We start from the raw sequence: 14,873 nt of genomic DNA, 5'->3' as shown, positions 1-14,873 counted from the left end.
GCCTCCGGTGTTTTCTGCTGGTCCATCTGTAATGGGTGGGCCAGCGGTTTCACTCGGGGCTCCCCTGGAGGACAGGACGCCGATTGCAGCATCAGAGGGTGAGCTGACTTCTGGAGATGATGACTCGGCTGCATTGTCTCCCTCCGGGAGTTCAATGTTGCCCGAGCCGGATCCAGAATTATCAGCTATGCTGAAACGGGCCGCCGAGGCTGCCGGGCTCGAGTGGAACCTCCACCGTGTCCCGTTCAGTCTCGGTTGGAATCTGGAGTTTGGTATCTTGGGGCGGGCCGCGCTGGTTCTCAGCTCGCCGCCCCAGTGCCTTTCTTTCCCGAAATGCATGGAGAGCTTATCAGGTGGTGAACAGCATCTTTCTCTGCCAGAAACTGCCTGAATAGCTTTTCCCCCTCATTACCCTTGATGGAGGAACGGTGAAGGGTTGCGAGGTGTCCCTCCATTGGAGCGGTCTGTCGACACAGGTGCACCTGTGTCCGGCGGCCGCTGCCTTTTGGGGGGATCCTCGTCTCCCCCCTAAGGCCTGTGAGTTTCGTCCGTTCCGACGGGCAGAGCTTACAAAGCCTGTGGGCAAGCCCCTTCCTCTTGCGTGCCATGGCGTTGCTGCAGGCTAGGGCACCCATGGCATGCACGAGGGTAATCCAGACCGTGCGCTCATAGGTGAGCACCGCACTGCATCCGACCTCACCCTCCGGGGTACGGGTGTCGTAGCGTGCGTGATCGGTCTGGCGATGTCCACCTTGGTGGTCCAGTAGCGCCTTCGTTGGCTCAGCCTGGTTGGTATGGCGGATGCGGACAAGGTTCGGTTCCTGGTCTCCCCAATTTCCCAGGTTGGGCTGGTCGGCGACGCGGTGGAGAACTGCATCAAACAGTTCTCTGCCGCTCAAGCGCAGACGGAGGTCATCCGGCACATCCTGCCCCGGTGGCCAGCTGCTGCCTCCACCCGCCGCCGGTGGCAGCTCCTCCGCCTGCTCGTCGCCGTGGGCGTTCTCCGGCCGCCGCTCCTGCTGGCCCTCCGCAGCAGCCTCCACCCAGGCCTCAGCAGGGAGCCGGCCGCAGTAGAGACGCCCAGCCCGCTCCAGGCGCTGCCAAGCCAGGTGGCAAGCGACAGCGAAAGCATTCCGGAGCGGGCCGCCCAGGAATGGATGAGATGCTCTTGGAGTGGCACGATCACTCCCTCCCCCCGGGTGAGGGCCGGGTGGAGCCTTTGTTTGTGTGTGTGTCTGTTCCGCCGCTGGCTCCCTAAAAAAAAAAAAAAAAAAAAAGCGGAGCAAGCGGTACCCACACTTCAAAGAGAGAGCAATTTCATCTGTTCCTGGGTCCCAAGAGGGCCAGTCTGGCGGGTGTGACCCTGTATAGCCTTACACCCCTCAGCTCCCCCTTGGTCGCCAGCAGGCAGCTTGGTGCGTTCGAGGACCCGGTCATCCGCCTTCTCACGCGCCCCCTGCCGCTTGTGGAGACAGGTAAGTGTTGCACAGCACACTAACACCACTCTCTCTACTTTGCTGCCCCACCTCAGGCTCGGCTACCCCGCTCAAGTCAGTGATAGTCATCACATTAGGTGTTGAGCAGACGTGCTCCTGAAAATTCAGTGATATTCATCACACCGAGTGTTGAGCAGTGCTCCTGACTTGTGCGTGCTTATCTTATCCTGCTGGCGAAGGATTTGATATAGCCGCTCCTCCAGCCGGTACGAAGGCCAGTTGTAAACTCGTTCTTCGTGCTACTAGGTGGTGGGTCGTGACCATCTTGGCCCAAGATTGGTCTGCAGCTTTGACCTGAAAGACATGTGCTTCAGATCTCTACCTCCCGCACCGCAGGCCATCCTGTGTGTTGCGTCTAAGGGTGGAGTATCAGTACAGTGTCCTTCCCCTCGAGTGCTCCAGAGCCCGTTGGGTCTTCAGGTCAACTGGAAGAGAGTAATCTCGCCCACGGGCTGAGTATCTCTTTTCTAGTTTTGGAGAGGTACTCGGTCCAACATGTCTCTCCAATGAGAATGTGTTCAGCTGGTGTTGAAGTGAGAAAGGGTCCCACTGAAAGAACTTTCAGAGGCTCCTGGGGTATATGGTAGTCGCAGCCTTTGGCTCCCTCCATATGTGACCGCTTCAGCGCTAGCTTCACGATCGAGTCCCGAGGTGACCGTGGCAGAGCAGCTCACCCTGTGTGACTATAGTTCATCCCGGTCTGCTGCCAAACCCTCTTCAACAGAGCGGCCATGTACAAAGGGCGTGTTTTAACGGGGGCCTGGGCGACCCCCGACTACACGGGCATTCGTGCCTCGAGTTGTTAGACATTGCGACCGTTGCGCAAGCTTCCCTCGCATGTCACAAACTCACCCGTCACCTCCTCCTTGGAGTCAGACGCTTCTGAGGGCGCCTTATTCCACTCCTCCTGCTTACTCAATCGTGCCGCCATCGAGCCTCACGACAGTTATAGCCAGGGCAAGTGGAGACTCCATCCCCTGGGTCCGGCTGGGTCATGACCATTCCGGGGCCGCTCAGTTGCCCCCCCGGTTTTATTTTTCCGCCAGTGTTTGGGTAAACCGAGCGGACTACCCTTGGACAAACACTGGGACTCAGCGGCCCCAGGGGCCCGCAGAAATGCGTTTAACCCCAGTGAGCCTTCTAAAAGTGACTGCGACTCATGGTCGCCTTGCGCCTGCAAGTCAGTGAAATCATCACTCTTCATGTTGAGCAGATTTGCTCCTGAAACTCAGTGAAGTTCATCGCACTCTGGTGTTGAGCAGCAATGCTCCTGTAGCTCAGTGAGTCCATCACAGGTAGCTCAGTGAATTCATCACACGCAGTGCTGAGCAGAAATGCTCCTGGTGCTCAGTGAAGTTCCTCGCACTCAAGTGTTGAGCAGAAATGCTCCTGAAGCTCAGTGAGTTTATCACACTCAGGTGTTGAGCAGTAATGCTCCTGAAGCTCAGTGAACTTGTCACACTCAAGTGCTGAGCAGAAATGCTCCTGTCGCTCAGTGAGGTTCTTCGTACTCAAGTGTTGAGCAGAAATGCTCCTGAAGCTCGGTGAGTTTATCACACTCAGGTGTTGAGCAGGAATGCTCCTGAAGCTCAGTGAACTTGTCACACCCAAGTGCTGAGCAGAAAATGCTCCTGAAGCCCAGTGATCTTCACATGTTGTGTTGAGCAATGCTCCTGTCTTTTGCGCCCGTCACTTGCACCTACGTGCCATGTCAGGAGAGGAACAGGTCTTCATAGTTGCCCCTCATTGGCCCAACTAGACCTGGTTCCCTTCAACAGCCTTCCTGACTTCCCCTGGATTCGGGGACGGGGCACGATGGCACACGCGTTCTTCCCCCGGAGATTCCGGGCGGTCTTACATCCGAACGCGGAGGTTCAGGTGGCTATCACAAGAACATGTGTTAGTTACCATCACTTCTGCGAGCACCCCCTAGAATTGGGTAGCGTGCTTACGCCTTTAGAAGTGGAACCTAGTCGTTGAGTGCGTCTTCTCCCCTGAGGAGATCCTGAAAGCTTTCGATCACTTCGGTGCTCTCTTTCCTGCAAAATGGGTTGCAGTAGGCTGTTTTCCTAAATCACCCTCAAAATGATGTTGCCTCGGTGTTTAAACGACGCTCATCGTGTTGCAGAAGTATGCAGAAGCACGTTCTGATCGTCAGGTTCCTGAGGAGCAAGGTCTTGTAAATCCTTGTGTCCCTCTTTATCCTCTTGGGCCTTGTCCCTGGTGCGACTGCACTGCAGAGACCGCCCCTGAGCCACTGCAGGTAGTGAGTTAAAAATTCTGTTATATCAGTTCTCCTGCTCGCGTGGTCTCTACTAGAGGGTAGGGACTTGCTCGCTTTCGGTCAACGTATTGTGCCTGGAGTCTGGGCCGGCTAACTCTCACAAGCTGAGATCCCGGCTCGGATTGTGCCCAAGGTTCCTACCTCTCCCGTAATAGGAGCAGGTGGTGAGCCTGCAAGCGCTGCCCTGGAGGAGGCAGATCCAGCCCTGGCTTCTCTGTCCGATTCGCTTGGACGTGTACAGAATGCAAGTCATAGACCTCAGACCAGCTCTTCAAATATCTGTGGAATTCAGCAGAGAGGGAAGGCTGTTTCCATGCAAAGTTGCACTTAGTGCTTGCCTTCATTTCGGCAAAGATCCGAGATGCAACATGTCCACTTAGGTGTTGAGCTCCTCTATGATGAGTGTAAAGTGCTCCGCCTGGGCGTTGACGATATACTTTGCTAAACAGATTCTAGAGTTGGGGGCTGGACGACACCTAGTTGAACCGCTGCTTCCCGTGGGCTCCCTTCTCATGAAGCCAGTTTCACCGTGAGCCCGGTTCAAGTGTCGGCTTGCTGCGCCATTCCCCTCCTATGGACTGGATACGTGCGCCTTTCTACTCCAGTTGAGTTCCCTTAAAATTGAACCCTGTTGAGTTCCTCCACACCCCTCCGACGTCGGACGTGCGGAACGTCTGGTGTTAGGCCTACCACTCGTAAGCAGTGTGGAACCTGTGTTAGGCTGGGTCCATATGTTGCGGTCCCTTCGGTGACCCCATATGTGTATTCTTCCACGATACGGCTCCCTGCGGTGAGCCCGTGTCTTCCCTCGGCAGAGTCTCTCTGCCGTCACTGTCCGGTGTGTCTCCCCCCGTCTTAGGCTGGAGCCACCCCAGTGACATTCCATATGTTAGACTGCCCGGTTTCCGCCCAGTTCATATGTGTATTCTCCACATTTCCTCCCTCGGGTTGGATGTGGCTTCCGCAGCGTCCCTTCCTTCCACGTACGGGGAACGCTTTCCCAGTGGTCCTGTAGGAACAGCAGTGACTTCCCTGGCCTAAGCCCTGTCCTTCCCCGCCTTAAGTTTGCGGGGGCATCAGGAGGCTTTGGTTTAGGCACTGGAAGGTGGCAGCGTTAGTGGCGTGTTCAATGGTTGATCCCATTTCAGTCGCGTCGACTACGTCCGACGTTATCGACTGAAAGGGAACGTCCTGGTTGCGTATGCAACCCACCGTTCCCTGAAGGAGGGAACGGAGGACGTAGTCCCCTTGCCACTACCGCTGGACCACCGCTGACCCCGGGTTACTCTCGGCTCCTCAGCGAAAAGCAACTAGTGCGTGCATCCACTTCCGTATTTATACCCGCGCCGCGGGGGCGGAGTGTGTGATGCGAATCACGCACGCCAATTACATTGGCTCGTTCAATAGTACTCGAAGATGATAGGCTCCCTAGCGTGATCCCATTTCAGTCGCGTCGACTACGTCCTCCGTTCCCTCCTTCAGGGAACGGTGGGTTGCATACGCAACCAGGACGTTCTGCTACATGATATTTGTCTGGAAACCATGACACATTTTTTTCGTAGAAAGTTCAAAAGAACAGCATTCATTTGAAAAATAAATCTTTTAAATTGTCGATTAAATCTTATAAATGTCTTCTTTACTGTCAATTTTGATAAATTTTATGCATCCTCGCCGAATAAAAATAGCCTATTAATTTCTTTCAAAGAAAATCTTACTGACCCCATACTTTTAAATGGTATTGTACGTCTGCAGACATTACAGCTGAATACCAATAGCGTACAAAATTAACTGGAGCACTTAGACTTTAAAAAAAGGGAATCTTCAGAAATGTCAATAGTTATGTTGCAATGTTACACTGAGAACAATGTTTACAGCTTTAAAAATATGTATTATACTGTAATTCATTTATTTTAACTTTGTACCCCTTTTAGAGATGCTGACAGTTTATTTGTATGTTTTTCCCGACTGACACAGTTTTTAAATGTTTGGTTTTGTATGAAATATGTATTAGATCAAATTACAGCTGACTATTTTAATATTTAATATATTTATGAAAATATTTAAATGTATCCAGTTAATTTGACTATGCAGGCTGTAGCATAGCTTATTTTACTGTTACTACTTTTACTATTTTTTAGATTTTTTTTATTTCTAATAAAAAAATGCATTTGCATGGAGGTTAAGACCTGCCCTGCACATTTGTCTTTTTGTGAAATTTAAAGGTGCAATAAGCGATTCCTGAGAAACACTGTTGATATTTTAAATCACCTTTAACGAACACACCCCTCCCTTCATTGCTCCGCCCCCAAAAATCCACGAACACACAATGCAAGAGTGGATGTCTCCTTATGATAGCAGAAGCAAAGCAAAATTATGCTTAAAAATGAAGCGATGATGAACGAACGACAAGGAAGAAAAAAAAACTGAACATACAGTACACACGAGTATATATAAGCAAGAGTTTGTTGTTAGTTGCCAACAGCACACCAGCTCCAGACAAACAATAAATACCCAGAATTGTCCTGTTACTAAAGCTAAAATTACAACAACAGCATATCTTGGTTCTGTGCAACATAGTAAAACCAATGTTACTCGTGTATGGAGCAGAAACAACACAAACTCAGTGTCTGTTTTCAGGCTTCCTTGCTTCGGTCTCTCCAGCGCTGGAAAGCTTTTCTAATATTAACGTGGGTTCTGAAACTCTTCAATTTCCAGTGATATTCCTCTGACCTGAAAGCTGAAGGAGTGTTTCTCAATATGCGTTCTTGTCTGTACTTGTGTTCTTGTGGACTTGTGAAACGTCATCAGTCGATGCCCAAGTACTGTCTCAATACACAAGTTTGCATTTTGGCAAGAACGGTTAAAAATCCCGGAAGTGTTCTTGACACGCCCATTTTACCGAGGATGCATCGGTTGGTAACTTGTGTGAACTTGACGGCAGAAATATCCCAGCATTCATTTCGGCATTCAAGGAAGAAGCGGGGAGCAGAAAGGCAGAACAACAGTAAGTCGTTTTTCTACAATTTCGTATGCTATTTGATCACTAAATTCACTTCTGAGAACATTTGATGCGAGAAATCTACTGTGTAGATTTCAAATATTGCCATTTTTACGAAAATTAATGGCGAATCGAAAATATGCTCAAACATTTTCGGTAGTGAAGAATCTCCATAAGCGCACGCGGGAGTAGATAGCGAGCCAACCGGGCAGTCATGCTAAAAACCTGGCTGTTATCATCAATAATTCTTGTTATGTTTGGGTACTGATGACGGCGCTGTGTGGGGGTATAGCGCAATACCAGCAAGAACACATCGCCTCAAACTGTCAGCAGCGTTCTGTGTGCTCGTCACCTTGTAAGTTCATTCTTCCAAGAACAACTAGCAAGAGCGTTCTCCCCAAGAACACAAGTCCGTTCTTTGCATTCTTGGTTTTGAGAAACGGCCAATGTCTCTCAGTTATCTCTCTCTTCTTTGGTTTTATGGTGGGTTGCACCAACATTAAGGTGCATTATCGCCACCTACTGTGTTGGAGTGTGGACCAGTTTACCCAGCCATCTCTCTTTCAGCAGTCTTTTTTCAAATCTCCCTCTTGCTCACTCTCTCCTCCCCCATCATGAGTGGACACACCCCCTACTGGTGATTGGCTCACTCACTCTCCTCCCCCAACACGAGTGGACACGCCCCCTGCTGCTGATTGGCAACAAGTGCGTTGTGGTGCTTGGTCAGATCAACGAAAAAAATCGCTTACTGCATCTTTAACAAAAATAAAATCAGAAGAGTTTAGCATTTTCCCATTTTGCACAGTGCAGTTAACAGCCAACCATATTTATACTGAATCTCTCTCACACACATTCAAAGAAGACACATTTATACATACATACATAAAAAAAACTACACAAATTCCATTAATTCAAGAGTTGTATGTCAAGAATGGAATTCAGACACGTACAAAAATGTTCACAGGTCAAACATAGACATCATCTCTACATCAAAGCAGAAGAAACAGCGGGCAGCTTTACAGAGCAGCTGAATGTACAATACAGTTGTTGTCCGGGTGTTACATTCAGACTGAAATGAGTTAGTCCACAACATGAAGACATCTCAAAGACACAATGAAACTTCAGACCTACACGACAGACAATCCTCGTTCCTCAAATATACAGCGCTCAATTATTCTATGAAATAAAAGCGTCATCTACTGGCAGATAGATGTATTACAAGCACAAGAAAACACGTCTGTAACAGCTTTGAGACATGGTCGTTACCTTCTGAGCGCTCACACTCAGAATGACGGCTGGTGTCAAGAACATAGAAAGCAGCAAAATTCTCTCTTTTTTTTTCATTATCATGCAGATATATTAAGAAAAAGACACAGAGGGAGCTCGGCCCTCCTGTTACTATATCCAAACACGTATGAAGCTCTATGTCGTAAGGTCACATGATCCAAGCAACATCTGACGCTCTGTTAATGACACTGTTAGGATTTCACAATTTAATTCAACAGACAAGTTCACTATCACTGAGAGCTTGTTCAAGATCAATATTTACACACTGAAAAATGACGATAAGACAAGAATGAGAAAGGTCAAAGAGTTTTCATCACCGTTGAGCACTCATGGATAATTTTATTTAAAGACTCCCCTCGTCTGCCATTGGTCGGCAAACAGATACAGCCCCGCCCCAAACTCATGCCATTGGTTGAGCTAATGTTGCTGTTTGTGATGGTGAAAACAAACGTTTTTTATAGCACCAAAGAGCCGCAGTGTTTACAATTTTCAAGCAGAAGCTACAAATGACTTATAGTTGTCTCTATTAAGAATAAAACGTATTTCACATAAAAAAATATGACCTTTAAAGGAACTGCAATTGTTGCTTCAACCGGGGTGGGGCTATTTTTATTCGGCCAATGAAAGATGGGGAGAGTGTATGAAACCTGTCATTATTTTTGCACTTTTGTATGGTGATTCTAGAACAGATTACAAATTACATGATTCAACTTTAAAATAACTACTAAGGGGGAAAAAACATAGATTTTCCACATTGTTTAAAAGAAAGATTTGTGCAAATTACACAACCATTACTTTTACTGTACATTTCAATAATTTCAACTCTGCCTCCAATATGATACACCGACAACTGAGCTGCAACAAAAGCATATTGCACTTCAAAATTGGCACGTTCATAATCACTGAAGTTTTACACACATCATTAGTACTTCATGTTGACTGCAAGTGTTGGCTAATGTATAGAGAGAGTGCTGGTACATCCATCATTTACTGTCACATGTGTGTCTTTAACATATACAAAGAATTTACACTCTAGAACTTCACAGCAGAGAAAAATACTGTACTGGAAATAAACAACACCGTTAGCAGAGACTGTTGCCACTTTATACACTGATGCACGTTGTTCTCGTGATCAAACGTGAGGGATAACTAATTATGATTGTCAGTCAGTGGTGATGCAGTAAATTTGGTTGGCTTCATGGATTGACATCAGAGAATGTACTTGTAAAGGGTTGTGGTTAACTGTCTCTCAAGCTTTAAAAGGGTTCAATCCAAAAACAAATTAAAATCTGTCATCATTTATTCATCATCATGTCATTTAAAACCTGTATGACATACTTTTACCATACCATAAAAAGTATTTCACATGACTTGTGCGCCATTTCTGGTAGTAAAACAGCGCTTTGTTGGCCTTTTGGAGCTTAATGTAATTGTATATTTTCATTCAAAGAGGATAAACATTCAAAAAGTCCGATTTTGGAATGACATGAAGGTCAGCACATGATGACAGAATCCACAATTTTGGGTGAAATACCCCTTTAACACTATCACATTTCATTCAGATGTCTCCTGTCAGCCCTAAAAAGCACTTATAATGCACCTGATAGTAACGTAATGGCATTGATTTGCGCATCTCAAAGCTTTAGATATGACTATATATGCATTCTAATACCACGTATAAATGAATATATTCCTACTCGGTATAAATGAAAGATTGTAAAAGCAACCTGAACACTGAATCTGTTAATCTACACAACTAATCGACTAATAATTAAATCAATACCGCACGGCACTGGTTGTTTACAATAGATCCATCAAAGCTATTTTTGTGACCAACAGGCACTTCAGAATAAATCAGAGGGAATTGTGGCAATCGCTCCAGTAAAATGTTTTTTTTTTTTTACAATCCTTGGTTTGTTTAAATTGGCTCTGTGTAGTTATAAACCATTTGCATGACGAAAAAGAAGAATACACTGTCTAAAAGCTAAATCGAAACAACATTTACATATAATCTAACGTCATGAGTCATTCAAAAGTCTTTATATTATTGACATACTCTGTACTTACGGCTGATTGTAAAAAAATATGTTTTACAATCTCTCTGTGGAGAACACTGAATCAAATACACAGCATTTGAACGAGCAACACGAAGTCTGTACATTTTCTTTTATGGTGTACTTCTGATAAACACAGTAGCTTACTGATAAAACAATACTGAAATAGTCATGTTTTGGCACTTTTTGTTATTATTTTTTCCTTGATCTTATCATAACACTGAATTGTAAACCCGTCTCTCTGTCTCCGATTAGACACTAACTAATGTTCATAACTAGAAAGCAATGTGCTATTAGTTTGACAAAAATGAATGTATGAACGTTTTTTCTGACTACATTCTAACCACAAACGATTCACATTCTCTATGGCTCATAATGCGATATGAAAATTCACTCGAATTTCTGCTGCGATCTCATTTTGGCGTTTGGGGCAGCGGTGTGAAGCGTACAGCCCCCTGCTCTGCATTATTATTGACTGAGAAAGAACGTACAACTCTTGTGATAAAATAACATTCTTTTATGCTCATATTGTTGGTTTCTTATTAGATTAATTAGAAAGCCTTCAAAAAGTTGCGTTATGGTCAAAAAGCTTTCTAACCGGAACTGCAACTTTTGTTAGCATTAGCTCAAAACAGTTTTGGCACTATAAATATATACCTGGACGAATCTTTGCTAACTGATAATGGGTGATGCGTTGAGGATCTTGTTTGGAATCTTTAAATACTGTCCAGAGAATTGATGAATAATTATTAGTTCTTCTCTCATTGTGAATGGCCGGCCCTACTGCAGGTAAAGAGGGTGAGTTGAGGGCGGGGCTTTAGGGACGTGGGCCAATCAGGCGCTCAGGTGGGCAGGTTGAGGTTGACCGTCTCGGCCAGTGGGCTGGACATGCGTATCTGTGAGCTGCTCTTGCTGAGGATGGACAGCTGCGTCCCCCCGTTCACCCCACTGCTCGCTAGCGAAGGGTGACGCTGCTGCTTCAGGTCCACAGCAAAGTACCTGTTCACCGTCCAACTCCTCCATTTCCTCTTTATCTCCGACTGCACCTTTCGGGAGAAACTTGAAAAGGTCATTTTTTAATGTACTCAGCTGAAAGGGTGCATGCGTTCTCCATCAATACACACTCTCTCCCTCAAGCTCTGCACTATGTCCTAGCCAGATGTGACGCGTTTCAAGCATCAATTTTAGCGAAATCATAGCCAATCAGAAGTTATTTGATGTTTTATGTTCGGCCAATGAGATTTCACCATGTGCGGGGCTACCCTACAGCAATGCAACAAATTTAAAACAAATCAACTGACAAAATGTCTTTTTGTGTGTTACATGGATGAAATTGATTAACCTGTCTATCGCGTCATGCCTGGTTAGGATATGGTAGTAACTAAAATATCATTGTTTATGTAGTAATATTGGAAAAATTATTGTGGAAATGTATTGTTTTCTAACCAAAAACTGATTGCATGCATTTGAGAATTTCAAATGAAATGCTCTTACCTCTCCATTCAGAAAGCAGTACAGCACGGCCACCACAAAGCCCTGCATAGAGTTAATATTATTACTAAATTGCCTTAAACTAATTAAAGATGCATTCAATTGTTTGATAGTGACAGTAAAGACACTTGTAAAGTAACAAAAGATTTCAAATAAAGAATTTCAAAATTCTATTCATCAAAAGAATCCTGGAAAAAACAATGTATCACAGTTTCCACAAAAAAATATTAACCAGCACAACTGTTTTTAACATTGATAATAATAAGAGCAGCAAATCAGCATATTAGAATGATTTGTGAAGGATCATGTGACACTGAAGACTGGAGTAATAAAGCTGAAAATTCAGCTTTGCATCACAAGAATAAATTACATTTTAACAATATATTCAGACAGAAAACAGTTATTTTAAATTGTAACAATATTTCACAAAATTACTGTTTTTACAGTATTTTTGATCCGCAGCCTTTGTGAGCATAAGATGCTTCTTTTAAAAACATTTTTAAATCGTACTGACCTCAAACTGTTAGTGTACACAAAAAAAGTGTCTATTTATTCAATAAAGCTCCAAAACCTAGAGCTGCCTCGATGTCTACATGGCGACTACCTTCTAAGGCAGCATACTACAAATGAAACAGCACAAATAGAAATGAAGTGAATTGAAACTCCCTACATAGGCATAAGAAAAATATCTCTCACACATGCTTCACTCCGCAAACCCTAACATAAGCATGTTGTTAAGCTAATGGTTTCAAATAAATACATCATACTCACAAATATTGGTTATATATTTAAGACAGCACTGGGTACGTTTACTGAATAATATATCCTTTCCCTTGATTCTACTTTTCTCTAAGATTTTGGAAATGCATTCTGGAATTGCCTAAAGCGCAAAAGCTTAGTTTCCGATCAAAGAAATGGCATCATGTAATATCGATGCCTAATATCAATGGGATCACAGCTATAATGTTTCTAAAATACAATGCTAAAGTTGCCGCTGTGAAAGCAGATGCTCAGTACCTGGAAGGATCCCAGGCCCAGCTCAAATACCAGTCGCTCCCGCTTGCTGAAATCCTCCGGGGAGAAGGCAAACACAGTGTAGTGGATTCCAAACAGAGGGATGAGGAGCAGGGTGGACCGTGCCAGCCGTCTGTCAACACACACACACACACACACACACACACACACACACACACACACACACACACACACACACACACACACACACACACACACACACACACACACACACACACAGCGCTTCAGACGGATGATTGAATCTCTCGCCATGTCAACACACAGTTACTGTAATACACTGGAGATCAGAGCCATCCACAACAATCCTGCTCCATAGGAAAGATGATCTCTTTAATAGATCTATAGTTTCTCCTAGACAGCAAAGACAATAAATAGAGATATGCTTCTCAGATGTTTTTCCAGAGCAAACGACCCCAATAATCTCACATGTGTCTTCTCTAGTCTAGACTGATCTCAAAAATGTCTTTACAAAATACCAAAGTCTGCAATTAAAAGTCCTGCAAAGCCTGACATATGAAATAATAGTCTGAATCTTTTTTTTTTAATGGAATGGTTTATTGAACCTTTAGACAATATGATATATGTGACACTAGACCACAAAACCAGTCACATGGGTCCATTTTTTTAAATTGAAAATTATACATCACCCAAAAGCCGAATAAATAAGCTTTCCATTGATGTATGGTTTGTTAGGATAGGACCAATATTTGGCCGAGATACAAAATATTTGAAAATCTGGAATCTGAGTGTGCAAAAAAATCTAAACATTGAGAAAATCACCTTTAAAGTTGTCATTTATGTTCGTGATTGTGCTGCATTCACTCACAAAAATAAATGTTTTATATATTATGGTATCTGGTATCAAAATATCTTCATGGAACATGATCTTTACTTAATATCCTAATGATTTTTGCCATAAAAGAAAAATTTATAATTTTGACCCACAATGTATTTTTGGCTATTGTCGCAAATATACGCGTGCGACTTGTGACTGGTTTTGTGGTCCAGGGTCTCATATAGCGAGAATATAGATCTCATACTCAAGGAGGAACAAAACAACTATGATATCTTGTAATGTAAACCAATGAGATCTTTATAACAGTATAGTATAAAATGCATATAAATATCAGTTGTCACTCCTTCCCAGTAATGTCTTATTGTGATGATATTTAAATGCTTAGTTTTATGATCAAATCTCTGTTGCTTTTATTGTGGAGGGGAAGACAATGCAATACAATAACGATTGAGAGATGAACGTATACTGTAAACGTTCCTCAAAAGCCTGTTGTATCATATTTGATAATCACATTTTAGCATGACATTTCTATATTATAAATATATAATATAGAAATATCAATATAATATATCAGAAATATATAGCATGAGATTACTTCAGTCAAGTAAGTGTGCATCTTGAATTATTAATAACAATATACAAAATGTTTTTGTTTACTGCATAAAATCAATAAATATTTAAAAGCAAAAAGACATGTGAACCAAGACCTGAAGGTGGTCATCAGACACGTGATCATGTTAATAATTTATAGGCCTTAGAATTGATCAAATATGATAGGCTTTATGGTTAATATGAACTGAAACGTTTATCATCAGAAGAGCAGTATAATAATAAGTATACTTATATATATTTTAGATGTATTCAATGTCACGTTTCAGTCCAAAGACGATGAAGAAGATTCAAATATAAGTGTTTTTATTTATAACAAAGTAAACTAAGGTAATCCACAGGGATAGTTTACTTAAAGGGATAGTTCACTTAATTTTTTTAATTCTGTCATCATTTACTCACCCTCAAATTGTTTCAAACCTGTAAAAATTTATTTTTTCTTCTGAACACAAAAGAAGATATTTTGAAGAATGTTTAAAACCTGACAGTTGATGGACCCCATTGACTTCCATAGTATTTTAGTCAATGGGGTCCATCAACTGTCTGGTTACCGACATTCTTCAAACCATCTTCTTTTGTGTTCAGCAGAAGAAAGAACTTGAGGGTGAGTAAATTATGACTTTTCATTTCATTCAGAATTTTAATTTTTGGGTGAACGATTCCTTTAAATACACAGAGATAATGAACTGAATACAGACAGGTGTGCTCGTCAAATGAATGTCCATGACAACTGATTAGTGGCGGGAAATTAGAACAAAGGAAACGGGTAACAGAAGAGAAACAAACTAAAAGTCCATGAAAAAGAAACTAAAGCTAAACTGAA

The 14,873-nt window shown here is 43.5% G+C and overlaps 1 protein-coding gene across 4 annotated transcripts in view; it reads right to left on the bottom strand.

Annotated features, from left to right (window-relative positions):
- Positions 1–7,679: 7,679 nt before the first annotated feature.
- Positions 7,680–14,873, bottom strand: part of adcyap1r1a (adenylate cyclase activating polypeptide 1a (pituitary) receptor type I) — a 52,901-nt gene continuing 45,707 nt past the window's right edge. For 2 of the 4 annotated variants that reach the window (XM_077222430.1, XM_077222428.1), the window contains 3 exons: positions 12,628–12,757; positions 11,614–11,655; positions 7,680–11,165 (listed from right to left, as the gene is read on the bottom strand). In XM_077222430.1, coding sequence (XP_077078545.1) covers positions 10,962–11,165; positions 11,614–11,655; positions 12,628–12,757 — 376 coding nt within the window. In that variant the 3' untranslated portion in view covers positions 7,680–10,961. Of the gene's footprint in view, positions 11,179–11,613; positions 11,656–12,627; positions 12,758–14,873 lie in introns of all 4 variants that reach the window. The other 2 variants (XM_077222427.1, XM_077222429.1) reach the window with 1 other exon arrangement.

The sequence above is a fragment of the Siphateles boraxobius genome, unplaced genomic scaffold (assembly GCF_051911475.1).
Source record: "Siphateles boraxobius isolate OS27281-9 unplaced genomic scaffold, OSU_SipBor_1 86, whole genome shotgun sequence".
Classification (NCBI taxonomy): domain Eukaryota; kingdom Metazoa; phylum Chordata; class Actinopteri; order Cypriniformes; family Leuciscidae; genus Siphateles; species Siphateles boraxobius.
This window is presented reverse-complemented; position numbering and strand designations above follow the sequence as displayed.